Source organism: Salarias fasciatus, chromosome 5 (genome assembly GCF_902148845.1).
Source record: "Salarias fasciatus chromosome 5, fSalaFa1.1, whole genome shotgun sequence".
Classification (NCBI taxonomy): domain Eukaryota; kingdom Metazoa; phylum Chordata; class Actinopteri; order Blenniiformes; family Blenniidae; genus Salarias; species Salarias fasciatus.
The window spans coordinates 35,258,847-35,273,390 of record NC_043749.1 but is presented as its reverse complement, the minus strand read 5'-3'; the positions used below and the strand labels follow the sequence as shown (position 1 = coordinate 35,273,390).

Below are 14,544 nucleotides of genomic sequence, written 5' to 3'. Positions count from 1 at the left end.
CCCCTGCAGCTCAGAGGCTGCTGGGACACAGTCCCTCTGTCTGGAGGGTGGAGGTCTGCCGACAGAAGTGAAAGTTTTTAATCTCTTGTGCGCCGCCCGCGATTCAGAAACAGAAAAAAGGCTAAATAAACTTTAATACTAAATGATAATATACTGACAATGTATGTGCCTCATTTCCTAGAAATAATCTGTAATAAAGGAGCAGATAAACAGTCTGTAGAGCCGGAAAAGCTTCTGGAGGATGCGTGGATCAGTGCGCCTGCAGGGAACACACAGCTGAGCCCAAATGCAGCATGGGAGAAAGCGCGTGTGCATCAGTGGTGCACGGAGGCTCCAAAGCGGACACTGGAAGCATGGACGAGCCTCCAGGCAGGTTCTGGTCTAAGTCCGCTGCGCCCAGTGTAATTCATGTACCAGATCCTCCTGGACCCAGTTCTACTGGACCATGATTCAGACCCACCTGGACCCAGTTCTACTGGACCATGATTCAGACCCACCTGGACCCAGTTCTACTGGATCATGTACCAGACCCACCTGGACCCAGTTCTACTGGACCATGTATGAAGGTCTTGTGTAGAGACTTTATCCACTTTCCTTGGACCTGACTGCTATATGATAGTCTTGGGGTTTGGGTTTAGGTCCACGTCCTGGCTTCAGAGTCTTGAAGGGTCTCCCACAGTTGAAGGTTATGTGGTTTTGATTATTCTTATTGGATTCAGAAACTATTCCTGCCCTTTTATTCTGTTCTATTGAACACCGAAATGAATCAGCAACAGGAAGTCAGTTTGCATTGAAAATGACTCTCTCTGTTTTCTCAAAGGTCCCAGCAGCGCCCCTGCCTCCAGGGGGCGCTGTAGAGCGGAGAGCCGCCGCCCCTCCTCCCCCTCCTCCTCCTCCCCCTCCTGCGCTCCGGTCTCCGGTCTCCGGTCTCCAGGACTGCGGTCCTCAGTCGGAGCCGCTCAGCAGACATGGGGGCTGTGCTGGGGGGGTTCTCCCTGGCCGCATGGGTGAGTCTGACTCTGTTGTCCTGATTCTCCTGTCTAGAACCTGCTGTCCTCCCTGTTCTTCTGTTCTAATATTCTCATCCAATCTGTCAACCTCACACCGGATTAGAATCCATCTCTAAGTTTCTCTCTGACAGACACAACTTTACACATCTTCATTTCCTTTGTTTTACACACACACACACACACACACACACACACACACACACACACACACACACACACACACACACACAGTCATAAGCTTTAAAAACCCGAAGACCGAGAAGAACTTGCTTTCCCCCAATCATCTCCTGTAGCCTTCTTCCTATTTATGAGACAGTTGTTGTTGTTTATTTGTGAGACAGTTGTTGTTTATTTGTGAGACAGTTGTTGTTGTTGTGAGGCTGTACATGTGACTGTCTTCATGAGGCGCCTGACAGACAGGAAGGAGTTAATCCCTCCACTCTGGGTCATCTGCTTACACGTGATTAATTGGATTAACAGAGCTTTGTTGCCTGCAAAGACCAAAACAAGCTTCATGTCCAGTATTAGATCTGCACATACAGCACACACACACACACACACACACACACACACACACACACACACACACACACACGTGAATGTAGGTCCGCTCAAAAATGCCTTAAAACGTCAACAGATGTTGAAAGTGCTTCCTACGTCTGAATGTTGAATTCTGTTCAGTTTTCTTTATTTAGCGACAGTTAAAGCATCAAAGCATGTGTATGGTGTGAAACAACAATCCCACATGAGCTAACAGACGGCGTTTTGGAGGAGAAGCTGCTTTCAGAAACTCTTCAGGTCACTGGTGTGACGTTCACACCTGCTCACAGCGGTTTATCGTGAATACCGACTCTTCAGCAGTCACTGGAATAAAAACAGCTCTAACGGGAGAGATGATGTGTAGAAAGTCAGGATAACGGGTCTCAGTGTAAGCCTGATTGGGTCAATGAATGAAGAAGATGTGAGTGATTGTTGCGTTGTGGTGCTCTGGGTGGAGGTGGTCATAATGTAATGGCTGAAGCTGTGGAGCAGGTTAGCCGTGCCGCGGGCTCCTGCTGTCTGAGCGTAGAGGAATTGATCACCGTATAAAGTCATGGGAACCTCTTCGTGGCTCTTCAGGCTCGGTGTGGAGGTGAGGCGAGGACGACCGGCCCCTCCATGTTCTGGACCCGAGACCAGTCAGCTGTTTTCAGCTGAACTGGGCGATCAGCTGATCCCTGACTGACTGGGTTAACAGGACTCTCGCGCTGATGGGTTTCTTCCTGTGTGCGTCAGGTCAGGTCAGGTCGGGTCGGGGCCTGGCCCAGCTTCTGGGCTACCTGGCCATCCGGCCCAGCCTGCAGGGCTAAGCCGACCTGGTCTGACGCTGAGTCCTCTGAGCTTCCTGATCTCTTGACCCGCCTCGGTTTTCAGCCTTTCATTAATGGAGTCGGTGTCGTTCACTGCGGCTCACCGCTGTGCTGTTCACAGGACTCCACCGTACACCGACAGTCACGTACCAAGTGAAGCACGCCACCAGGAAGTCGTCAGGTTTTCAGCGGTTTCTGTTGATGCTGGGAATTTTTACCTCAACAAGCCAGCAACAAAGTCAGCATTTTAGATTTATAATCACCAACATCAACAAACTACATTCATCACACCATGACACTGTTCACATAAAAAACACACAAGCCAGAACAGTCAGCACTTCCTGTGAGAGAACCTTTCATAAATACACGAGAGCTTTAGTTCCCTCTGCTGAAACATGAGGCTTCAGTTCCCTCAGTCCAGTGCGGAGGAGGCTCTCCTGTATTCACGGCGCCATCGAAACATCAGTCATTACTCCTTTAGAATCCATTCACAGTTAAGTCGATGTTAAACCGGTGTTATGTGCAGCAGGTGTTGCTCGCCATCTTGGCCGGCTCTGAGGTTCGGTGTCTGTTGGTGTTGGTGTGTTTTGACGCTCCGGTGGTTTCTGAGTGTGTGTGAAGTGGTGAAGAGGTCAGGGACGGCTCTTCTTGAGTCCTGGCCTGCAGTCCCGTTTCCTTCAGAGGATTCCAACATGGCGCTGTCTCCGCTCTCGTTCTCGTGTGACCCGGCGGCGTTTCACACCGCTGTGGTTGTGAATGAGGAAGCTGCCGGCCGGTGAGTGGGTTTCAGGGTGAAGCTGCTGCAGACGAGCCGCTGCAGCAGGGAAGCTGAATCCACACACCACCAGCGGCTCCTGCTAACACACACTTCAGACACTGTGTGAAGCTTATAGCGCAGAGCACTGCCTCTAAAGGGGATCAACGTTTGACTGAAGCTGAGACTCATTCTGACCAAACTCCTGCAGCAGATGTTTGAACTTTACTAAGAGACAGCTGCTCAGTGAGAGGAGAGGTGGAACCTGCCTGGGAAATCTCCAGGCTGTCCTTGGCTGCTAATCCAGACAGAATGAGTTATTCCGCTCCTCCTCACATGATAAGGACCGAGGTCGGCTTCTGCTCTCAAGGCCGTCGTCTCCTCCGCCCACGAGTGTGAGCAGACGGCGAGGCGGAACCCCCTCTGTGTTCTGAGAGCGTGGAGGTGAGAGTGAGAGCCCAGATCTCACATCTAAAACAATTCAATAACTACATATTTACACTTAAGTTTTATTCCATCACTCAAAAAGTGAAGTACGTTCTACTGATCTGAAGACAGAGCTGACTCTGTGAATAAACGTAGTTTGTTACTCTGGAATAATTTGCTCTCAGCCATCAGCATGCATGAGACTGTCTTCCAGGTCTTCAATAGGTTTGGATGATTCTAATCTGAAACCCATGCTCTGTTGTTGCTTCTTAATTCATCTTAAATCTGAGTCCAGAAGACAGTTAGGTTGATCGTGAAGTGTTTCCACATTGACATGAGTGGTTCCTTGGTTATTGAGCCAGTAGGAAGCTGGATCACGTCAGACGGGGCTTTTATTGTGAAGGCTGTTTGTGTCGTGCTGTCCGGAGCTGTGCGGTCGGTTACAGGATCCACAAAGCCGCCTGAGCAGCAAACACAACCACACCAGTCCGGAAATCAAACCCATGAGCAGTGGCCCTGTTCACGCCACAGCGCTCATCCTGCAGAACCCAGCAGGAAGTGCTGAAACCTATCCACCACATTGAACTTCCTGTGTCAAAGCCAGACTGCAGTGGAGTGGGCCTTTAGTTAGCCTCAGCCAGAAGCGAGTTGTCTCTCAGTGCAGTTGACTGCTGTGGCAGTGGCGTGTCGCTGATCTGTCCTCCTCTGTCCTCAAGCTGCCGTGCCTGTGCAGCAGCGCCACCTGCATGATGTGCAGCTGCTGTCCACACAGCAGGAACTCCACCGTCACCCGGGTGGTCTACGCCTGCGTCCTGCTGCTGGGCACCGTGGTGGCCTGCGTCATGCTGTCGCCCGGCGTGGACCGCCTGCTCCAACAGGTGAGCTTCAAACATACCGTTACAGACTCTGAAGTATCTGAGTATTTAGAGGTGAAGCTGGCGTGCTGTAGTGTTTCAGTGAAGAGTCACTCCACCAGTCCTCACACTCCGCCGTCCCAGCTCCTCTCTACCAGCCAGAAACTCCTCAGTAAGTCCAGCAACACACAAAACGGACAGACCAGGGCCGTCCGTCGGTCCAGTCACAACGCCTTCCTGTCAGGTGGGGAGATGTCAGCAGGACAGGTATGAGTGATGAAAAGTGAAATAACCTATAAAGAAGTTCTCTTTTGTTCTGTCCAGATCTGCAGAAAGATGTAAAACCCTCGTTGTACCAGAGTTTGTCTCCCGGTCTGCTCACTGTGTGACCAGAAACAACAGTTTATATGCTCTTTATTCCTGCATCAGCTGAACCAGCTGCAGCGCTGGTCTCTGGCTCTTCCTGCTGCAGACACCATGTTGAGGCGTGTTGGTCTCTGGTTCTTCATGCTGTAGAGGTTGAAGCGTGTTGGTCTCTGGTTCTTCATGCTGTAGAGGTTGAAGCGTGCTGGTCTCTGGTTCTTCATGCTGTAGAGGTTGAAGCGTGCTGGTCTCTGGTTCTTCATGCTGTAGAGGTTGAAGCGTGTTGGTCTCTGGTTCTTCATGCTGTAGAGGTTGAAGCGTGCTGGTCTCTGGTTCTTCATGCTGTAGAGGTTGAAGCGTGTTGGTCTCTGGTTCTTCATGCTGTAGAGGTTGAAGCGTGCTGGTCTCTGGTTCTTCATGCTGTAGAGGTTGAAGCGTGCTGGTCTCTGGTTCTTCATGCTGTAGAGGTTGAAGCGTGCTGGTCTCTGGCTCTTCATGCTGTAGAGGTTGAAGCGTGCTGGTCTCTGGTTCTTCATGCTGCAGATCCCAGGGTTCTGTGAGGATGGCGCCGGCTCCTCGGTCTCTGGACTGCAGGCTGGCCTGGACTGTGACATGCTTGTGGGCTACAAAGCCGTGTACCGCATGTGCTTCGCCATGAGCGTGTGGTTCCTGGGGTTCTCCGTCCTGACGATCAACATCAAGAACAGCAGGAGTTCTCGAGCGGCCATCCACAATGGGTAAGAGTTCCCAGCCCAGATTCTCTGTGATCTCCTGTGATCTGGTTGACGTTTGACCTGCTCGATGACAGTTCAGGCCTGCTGCTCTTTATGGAGCCTGGTCTGATGGAGCGCTTCTCTCCGTTCTCAGGTTCTGGTTCTTTAAGATCGCCGCCCTGGTGGCAGTGATCGTCGGTGCCTTCTACATTCCCGACAGGCCTTTCACCTACGGTAAGCCGCTCACACTGGCAGCCATTATTCCGCGGCGGCGGCGGCGAGCTGAGCGCTTGTCCTGTCCCGGCAGTGTGGTTCATGGTGGGCTCCGCCGGAGCCTTCTTCTTCATCGTGATACAGCTGGTGCTGCTGGTGGACTTTGTCCACTCCTGGAACGAGTCCTGGGTGGACAGGATGGAGACCGGCAACTCCAGAGGCTGGTATGCAGGTGAGGGACTCCACCTGTGGCTCAAGGGCACGTCGAGAACACCTGGACGCATGCAGTCGAGTGGGGCTCCTTCACCGGACAGGAACACACACACACACACACACACACACACACACACACACACACACACACACACACACACCTGCTGTGTTCTGCCTCTTCGTAGCTTTGCTGGCCGTCACGTCCCTCAACTACATCCTGTCTTTCACCGCCGTCGCCCTGTTCTCCGTCTTCTACACCAAACCTGACGGCTGCTCCATCAACAAGTTCTTCATCAGCTTCAACATGCTGTTCTGCCTCGCCGCCTCGGTGGTGTCCGTGCTGCCTCGGGTTCAGGTACACAGCCGGTCCGGGCCAGGGTCCTCCGTGTGACGGGTGTGATCCTGCAGAAGTCCTCGATGAGCGAAGGGCTGGTCTGTGTCTGCAGGAGTCTCAGCCTCGCTCGGGCCTGCTGCAGTCCTCCTTCATCACCCTGTACACCATGTTTCTGACCTGGTCCGCCATGAGCAACGAGCCCGGTGAGTGAACATGGCCTCAGTGAGAGCCAGTGGAGGCCTCCAGCGCTGGGGAACTGTCACCCAGTGGTCCCAGTAGAACCACACTTTATGAGGCTTCACAAGAAACCAGGAACACTGAAGCAAAAGACTGAACCGACAGTAGGAAGAGTGCCAGGAGTGACTCGGCTGCATGCAGAGACAGAGGCCCAATCCAATTTCTCTTTCTAGCCCTCCCCTTTGAAACGGAGTGCTAAAGGATAGGGCCGAAAGTAAACCTCTCCGATTTGGAACACCCCTTCGACAGTTGCGTACATCATCAGTAGTCGCCGCTGCCGATGACGTATTCAGATGCGACAATTGTTTGCCGAAGAAGAATGTTTTTCTTACATTTTAAAACTTTATTAATTGACAAAATACTGACATTTATGGACTTCTTTCGCCGCCATCTTGCCGATCTTGGAAGGTTTTCTCTGAAATCTGTGGCGGCCGGTGGCGAGGGGCAGCGACGGGAGCGCTTGTTTTGTCCGCCTACATTGCTAGTGGTGTTCAGCATTAGTTCACTTCCGCATTTGCCTGAGCGCTCCTTTCCCACCCGCGCATTCCAGACGGGCGGTGTTGAAGAAACCAGTTTATTGAAAATAATCGTCTATCTGTTGTGTTTGGAATGCGCCTGGAATGCGCGGGTGTGGAAACAAGCGTTCCCGCCAATGCGGAAGTGAACTAACCCCGCCCACCACTCGCGGTGTAGGCGGACAAAACAAGCACTCCCACCGCCGCCCCTCGCCACCAGCCGCCACTGGATCATACATTTGAAGTGAGCCTCGGGAGAATCTCCTTTTGGAGGGGTGACTGGCCCTCCCCCTTGGCCCGACCCCTACATCATAATGACAATTGGGACACTCCTACCGCTCCACCTGAACGTACAAAACAAGGGGTAGGGCCAAGGGGGAGGGCTGAGGGGTGAAATGGGATTCAACCAGAGACGCTGCTGCACGCAGAGACGGAGACTCCTTCAGCTCTTCCTGTGTGTTCAGACTCGGCCAGTCCAGTCCCCCTGATCATCCAGCTCCTGGTTTTCTTGGTGAGGCTGAAGGGTTTCTCTCCAGAAACTGGATCCTGGATGGTGTCATGGCTCCAGTCATGATTTCATGCTGGTTTTATGGGTCTTTTACACACATTTCATGAAGCTTTTTCTCAGGGACCAGCAGAAAGGAGTCTGTCTGTTCTCTCCTCAGATCGAACATGCAACCCCAGCCTGCTGAGTATCCTGGCAGGCCCCACGCCGGCCCCTCTGGAGGTGGAGAACCAGACCGCCGTGGTCATCGAGAGCGAGGAACCTGCCCTCACGTCTCCGTACCTGCAGTGGTGGGACGCCCAGAGCATCGTGGGACTCATCATCTTCGTCCTCTGCATCCTCTACTCCAGGTACGGCCGGTTCATCAGGTCACCTCCGCCTGTCAGTGATTCAGTGAGCTGCTGCTCCTGTCAGGAAACCAGGCTGCTGCTAGATGCTTCCTTTATGCCTGTCATCACATGTCACGAGTCGATGAAGCTGAAAACACTGGGTCAGCTGGAGGTCAGCTGGAGGTCAGCTGGAGGTCAGCTGGAGGTCCGGGAGAAGAGAGGAGAGAGGGAAATGATGCAGTGTTTACTCTCCTCCTGCACCTCTTCCTCCTCCGCCCTCTCTTTCCTCCACAGCATCCGCTCCTCCAACACCAGCCAGGTGAACAAGCTGACCATGGCCTCCAGAGACTCTGCCATCCTGGCGGAGGGGGGCGGCGGCCCCGTGCGGTCGGAGACGGCCGGGGGACCGCGGCGGGTGGAGGACAACGAGCGGGACATGGTGCAGTACAGCTACTCCTTCTTCCACTTCATGCTGTTCCTGGCTTCACTCTACATCATGATGACTCTCACCAACTGGTACAGGTGAGCAGCAGCTGCTGCAAACGCCCCTTTTATTTATGTATTTATTATAAAGCAGACTGTGTCCTTGCCCCCCCCCAGCCCTGATGCAGACTACACCATCACCAGCAAGTGGCCGGCCGTGTGGGTGAAGATCTCGTCCAGCTGGCTGTGCCTGCTCCTGTACGTCTGGACCCTCATCGCTCCCATGCTCCTCACCAACCGGGACTTCAGCTGACCTTCAGCGGTCTCCGCCCGGACGCCATCGCCACCGCTACCGCCGCCACCGCGTTGCCTACATGTCGCTGTTAGGACACACCCCTGTTTTGTACCGTCAGCAGTGTTATTCACAGGTGCCATGACAAGTCTTCACTCCAGCATCAACTCAAATCTGACACTGAAAAGCAAATAGAGGAAGAAATTTTTCAATAAATCAGTCTCAGTTCTCTTAAATAATCCTATCGGTCTTTTTTATCCTCATTTTATGGTTAACAGTGAGAGAAGCATCATCAGTCCGGGCCCGTTTACAGCAACGACCTCTGCTCAAAACACAAAACCATGCTGGAGTTTCAGAGGTCCGTTTACTCCACAGCGATGCTCAGAGATACCGAAAACACCACGTTTAGAAACAGCTGCGCTCATTCGCCGTGTCGACGGCACAAACACAGCTGCTGCTGCTGCTCATGAGTACCTCGGCACAGAGATCTTCTGTTCACGCTCAGTAGATGAACAAGCAGGACCAGGTCTTCCTCCAGTGTCAGGACTCCCAGTCCACATTCCCCTGGTCCTGGTTCAGACTCTCCTGGACTTGGTTTAGAGTCAACACTCAGTGGTTTGTGTGGTTTAAATATAAAGACAACCAGCAGCGCCCCCTGCTGGCCTGGTATGCTGACATTGTTTCCAGTGTTTTCACCGGTGTCGTATAAACGGCAGCAGGGTGTCACCACCGTTGTACCTTCAACATCCGAACCCTCAGGAAACGGTGTTACGTGGAGTGTTTGGTTCTGACCTGGACTCTGTTAGGATTTCACGCTGTCGTTCTCCAGTGCCTTATTTATACCTGAGCCGCCTGTAGAGTGTACCATAGTCTGACCGGGACTCTGATCGTGTTCGTGCCAAATGTTTGTGGATCCAGATGTTTAGTGTGACGCGGCATCTGTAACGTCGCCTTGGTGGATTCAGATTCAGTGTGGCTGAAGCTAAAGTAGTGAGGGAGTTAGTGGAGACCACACTCAGCCATGACCTGATTATTCATCATGGTTGTGCTTGTGAGGAATGTTGTGATTGTCAGTGATTGTGTGGGACTGGTTCCAGAGTCTGCACTCCGGCCTGGACCACTGGACCTGGCCTTGCTGTACTGTCCTCCGTTCATGTTGAGCGCATGCTTCCCTTTACACACATCTTTATTAGAACAGGTTGAAAGAGAAGACTCCGGTCGCCATCGGACCACATGCTGTTCTTTTATGTACACATCAGACTTTTTGGAAGAAATCAAGGCTTTTTCAAGAACATTATGGAAAAACATAAAGAGTTGTAATGTCTGACATTCATATACTCGCGCTGTACTGAGAAGGAATAAAGTGAGACTGACGGCTCGGTCACGCAGTCTGTAGTCCTGACCGTGATTCCTGCTTCCTGGTTCGGTTCTGGGTCAGCATCATCAAGCCCTTTCTCTCAGGTCTCTGAGACCCTCTGAGCCGGGGGTGTGGGGGTTCAGGTCGGGGGGGGCATGATGAAGACCCTCTCCTCAGGCTCCGTCTGGGCGCTGTGCTCCACCTGACACCTGAAGGTGCAGGCCTGGCGGTCCTGGCCGGGGCTCAGCTGGAGGGAGCTGAACATGGAGTAGAGGCCGTTGGCTTTCAGGCTGGGGGGGGTGTTGAGGACGCCGGAGAGGACCGCCTGTCCGTCTTTGGTCCAGGTCACCGACACGTCCTGCGGGCAGAAGTCTCTGATGGCCAGGTGCAGCGCCTCCTGGTTCGGGGCGGGACTCGGGGGCTCGCTGTGGATGAACATCACTCGGGGAGGGGTTCCTGTGGGGAGCGGCCGCTGTCAGGTTCAGAGCGGGTCGTTTCGGCGTGTGAGGCGTGCAGCTACCTCGCGTGTTGATGTGGTAGCGGGCGTCCTGGTAGCCCGGGGCGGGGAAGCTGCTGTGGTAGACCCGGCAGGTGTAGACGACGCGTTGGTCCTCGCTGGACACCAGCAGCTGGACCCGGCTCCACACGCTGTACAGCCGGCTGTGGTCGCAGAACGGCCCGAACAGCGTGGCGCCGCCCACCGCCTCGCCGTCGCTCCGGGACCACTCCAGCCGGACGTCCCGGGGGTAGAAGTCCTCCACCCAGCAGCAGAGGACCAGCTGCTGCCCCACTCTCGGGATCTGAGGGACGCTGGAGATATGGAGGAAGGACGGCTTCACTGCAGGAGACGGGAGGGGGGTCAGAGGTCAGAGCGAGGACCGCCACCGCTGAGGAACGAGTCCTCTGCAGGCTGATGAGGTACTGACCTTTGACCTTGAGGGTGGTCTCGGTGCTGAAGCAGCGGCCCCTGCTCTGCACCTCACACCGGTACTGGCTCCGGTCCTCGGTCACGGGCACACACACGCTCAGCGCCGCAGTGTGGTGCTTTCCGCTGGAGGTCAGGCGGGCCTGGTGGCTCAGGTCCCGGCTCGGCAGCAGGGGGTCGCACTCCGCCTGCTGCAGCGAGCCTCCAGGGCTCGCTCTGAACCAGCTGACCTTCAGCCTGCGCTCAGACACGCCCTGGATGGAGCACTTCAGCTCGGCCGGCACGCCGGCGTACACCATGTCTGGCTGGCTGATCTGAGAAACGCTGGGCGCGGCTGCAGACACAACGGGTGTGTTTTCACATCGGTCTGATCTCGTCACACTTCATTCACTGTAGATTATTCAGGCAACTCTGACCCGATCCACGGTTTGAATCCCTGCATACATTCTGGTGGTCTGTCCTCCACTGTACTCTAAACCAGACTGGAACAGCAGGAAGCCTCCTCTGAGCCTGGCTCTGCAGAGACCCGTCCAGCTGCTGTGCAGGGAGCATGTTCTCCCTGAGCTTTAAGGTGTTTCTCTAAACAGCTGGTGTCCAGTAATCCCAGCTGTAATATTATGGTTTACTCACAAGTCCAAAAGAATCTCAGACATGTAATTAGAAAAACAAAAAGGGGAAGAAATGATTTTAAGTGTTAATAAATGTAGGTTAAGGTTTCATTCACAATGACTGCGGAAGGTTAAACTGACCGGGTCACTACGGAACCAGCGGGAACAGAATAGTAAATAAGTGCATCTGTAGGAAAACAGTAACGAAAATAAACTGTTTCAGACAAATGCTTCACATGAACACTCAAATGAACGTCTTCAATGGATCTACCCCCCCACCCCACCCCACCCCCCCACTGTACAGCTTGACCCTGTTCAGGGTCAAAGGGCGCTGGAGGCAGTTGGTGAGGACAGTGACAGAAAACCATATTCAAAGAAGGAGCATGACCCTGTTTAGTTGTATCAATGGCAACATGCCGCAGACTTTAAAAGGAGCTAATATGAAGAAATATATTTCCAGAAACTGATATGTTGTTTATTTTCACTGTGAATTAAATATAGATTTCTGATAATGACACTGTGAAGCCTGCTCCCACCTGGAGCTGAACTCACCTCTGCCAAAGTGCCTGTAGAGCAGAAAGACGCCTCCCATCAGAGCGGAGGCCAGCAGCAAGCCGAGGACCGACGAGACGGCGACCAGAGAGCCAGCACTGTAGGCTGGCTGGGGTGGAGCTGCAGGGAAACACACGAGAGGTCAGCTTCAGCCTGGATCCAACCAGGATCCACTGAGATCCTATCAGGTTCCACCGTGATCCAGCTAGATCTACCTGGAACAACTATGATCCACCCAAGAAGTGACCTGGATCCACTGAGATCCAACCAGGATCCACTATGATCAAACTGGATCAACCAGGAACAATGACCATCTGCCCAGATCCTCCAGGATTGAACCTGGATCCAACCAGGATCTACCTGGAATAACTAGGATCCACCCAGATCACCAAAGATCCAACCTGGAACCACTCAGATCCATCATGATCCAACTGGGTCAACTTGGGACACCTATGATCCACCCCGATCACCCGAGATCTGACCTGGACCCAGATGATCCTGCCGGGATCCACAAAGATCCAACCACAATCCATCAGATTCCAACTTAATCCATGGGGATCCAACCTGAATCAACCAGAATCCACCTGGAAAAACTGGGATCTGCCCAGATCCTCCAAGATCCTAACTGGATCAGCCTAGATCCAAACTGAATGCACCATAACCCAACCTGGATCTTCCTGGATCAATCCAGATCTACCAGATCCACTGGGATCCAGCCTGAATCTGCTTGGATAAACAGTGATTCAACCTGGATCCGATTGGGATCCACTGGGATCCAGCCAGGCTCTACCTTGAGCCAATATGGATTCAAAGAAGCTCCACCCGGATCCCCCAGGATCTAGCGTGATCCAGCTGGACCCAGATTAGAGGGTAAGGCATCGCCTCACCTCGGACCGTGACCGTCACGGCTCTGCTGAAGGCCGGCCTGTAGGTCTGGTGCTCCACCCGGCAGACCAGCCGGATCCCTCCGCCCGCCACGGCGGACGAGTGCAGCGTGACGCCGCTGCGGATGCTGAAGGTCCCGTCCGGATTGCGAGTGGCCAGCTCCGTGCACACACGGGCCGACCGACCCAAACCGGCGCCCAGTGTGTGGGAGCCGTTCGCCACGTGCCACGTGACGGCCAGCTTCTCCGGGTAGTACGCCGAGACGGCGCACTGGATGGTCCTCTCCTCCCCGTCCGTCACCTCCACTCTCTCCGGCAGGGACACCGACGGCCGAGCTGCAGAAACCCAGACCTCCAATCAGTCCGAGACCCGGCGGGGGTCGAGGACGTGAGAGCAGGACGCACCTAGCACCTCCAGGGCGGCGGTCTGGCTGTGGACCAGCGGCGTGATGACCCTGCAGGTGTACAGCCCTTCATCTGCCACCGTCACGTTGTGCAGCAGCAGAGAGGCGTCGCCCAGCAGCAGCCGCCTGGCGTCCACAGCACAGTCCCCCCTGCTGGGACGAGCTCCACCGTCCTCGAACGTGTAGACGATGCTCTTGTCTCCACGCCGGTCCACCACGTTCCACTCCACAGTCAGAGCGCCGCGATCCAGCGGCTCTGTCCTCCGCTCAAACACACAGGGCAGAGAGACCGGCGAGCCCACGAGAACACTGCTCCGGTCTGAGGACCCGGACCCGGACCCGGACTCGGACCCTGGAAAGACCAGCAGAGGCCACATGGAGGACACGCCACAGAGCAGACGAATCAGACAGCTGACACTCACCCCCACAGTGCAGAGCGGCCAGCAGGACCGGGAGGAGGACTCTCAGGAGGCCCATGGAGACTCAGGCGCTGTCAGAACATGGTGGAGTCCAGGTGAAGCGCTGGCTTCCTGGAGTGTGACGGACGTGATGTGGAGACTGCAGCAGTTGAATCACTCACCTGGACTTTCACCTGCAACTCAGACTAAGTCCGTCCTCCGGAATCAACGTCATGGACTTTATTTTACAACCTCTGTTGGACACAAGTGTCATCAGAGCTCAGAGTGCAGGAAAAGAAAACAAACACGCATTTTGAAGAATAAACCCTGAAGACATCAGCATCAGAAAACGTCTGTTAATCACATGTTAATGCTGGGTCTCTCAAGCCTGTGATGTGATGTGTGTGTCGTTTTGTCTATGTTATATGTATGTGCCGTGTGTAGGGGTGTGTGTGTGTGCGTGCGTGCAGGCGTGCATGGTTTAGTGCTAACTGAAGCTGCAGAAGGTTCTCACACTGAGGACAAAGACACTGGATGTTTGATTTAAAGGTCTGAGCAGGTCAGAGGTCCCAGCAGCAGCAGTTCTGGAGACTGCTGAGGCTCAGGACAGCTCCACCCGTCTGAACTCCACCTTTAACTCTAAACTCCACCTCCAGCTCTCTGAACTCCACCCCCTGCTCTAAACTCCACCTCCAGCTCTCTAAACTTCATCCCCTGCTCTAAACTCCACCCCCAGCTCTCTGAACTCCACCCCCAGCTCTCTGAACTCCACCTCCAGCTCTCTGAACTCCACCCAGTCCTCCTCCACATAAAGATTTCAGAGCTCAGTAACTCATCAATGACTTTTCAGACAAAACCCTCAAAACAACGCCACTCTCTGTTTCAT

At 53.9% G+C, this 14,544-nt stretch overlaps 1 protein-coding gene across 1 annotated transcript; it reads left to right on the top strand.

Moving 5' to 3' along the window:
• The first annotated feature begins 968 nt into the window (after window positions 1-968).
• On the top strand, window positions 969-8,743 carry serinc3 (serine incorporator 3). Its single transcript, XM_030092149.1, has 10 exons — window positions 969-1,007; window positions 4,256-4,417; window positions 5,300-5,493; window positions 5,624-5,703; window positions 5,777-5,914; window positions 6,081-6,250; window positions 6,342-6,432; window positions 7,647-7,836; window positions 8,110-8,337; window positions 8,416-8,743. Exons 1-10 carry the CDS (start codon window positions 969-971, stop codon window positions 8,549-8,551), a joined length of 1,428 nt encoding a protein of 475 aa, XP_029948009.1. The 3' UTR covers window positions 8,552-8,743.
• The last annotated feature ends 5,801 nt before the right edge of the window (window positions 8,744-14,544 follow it).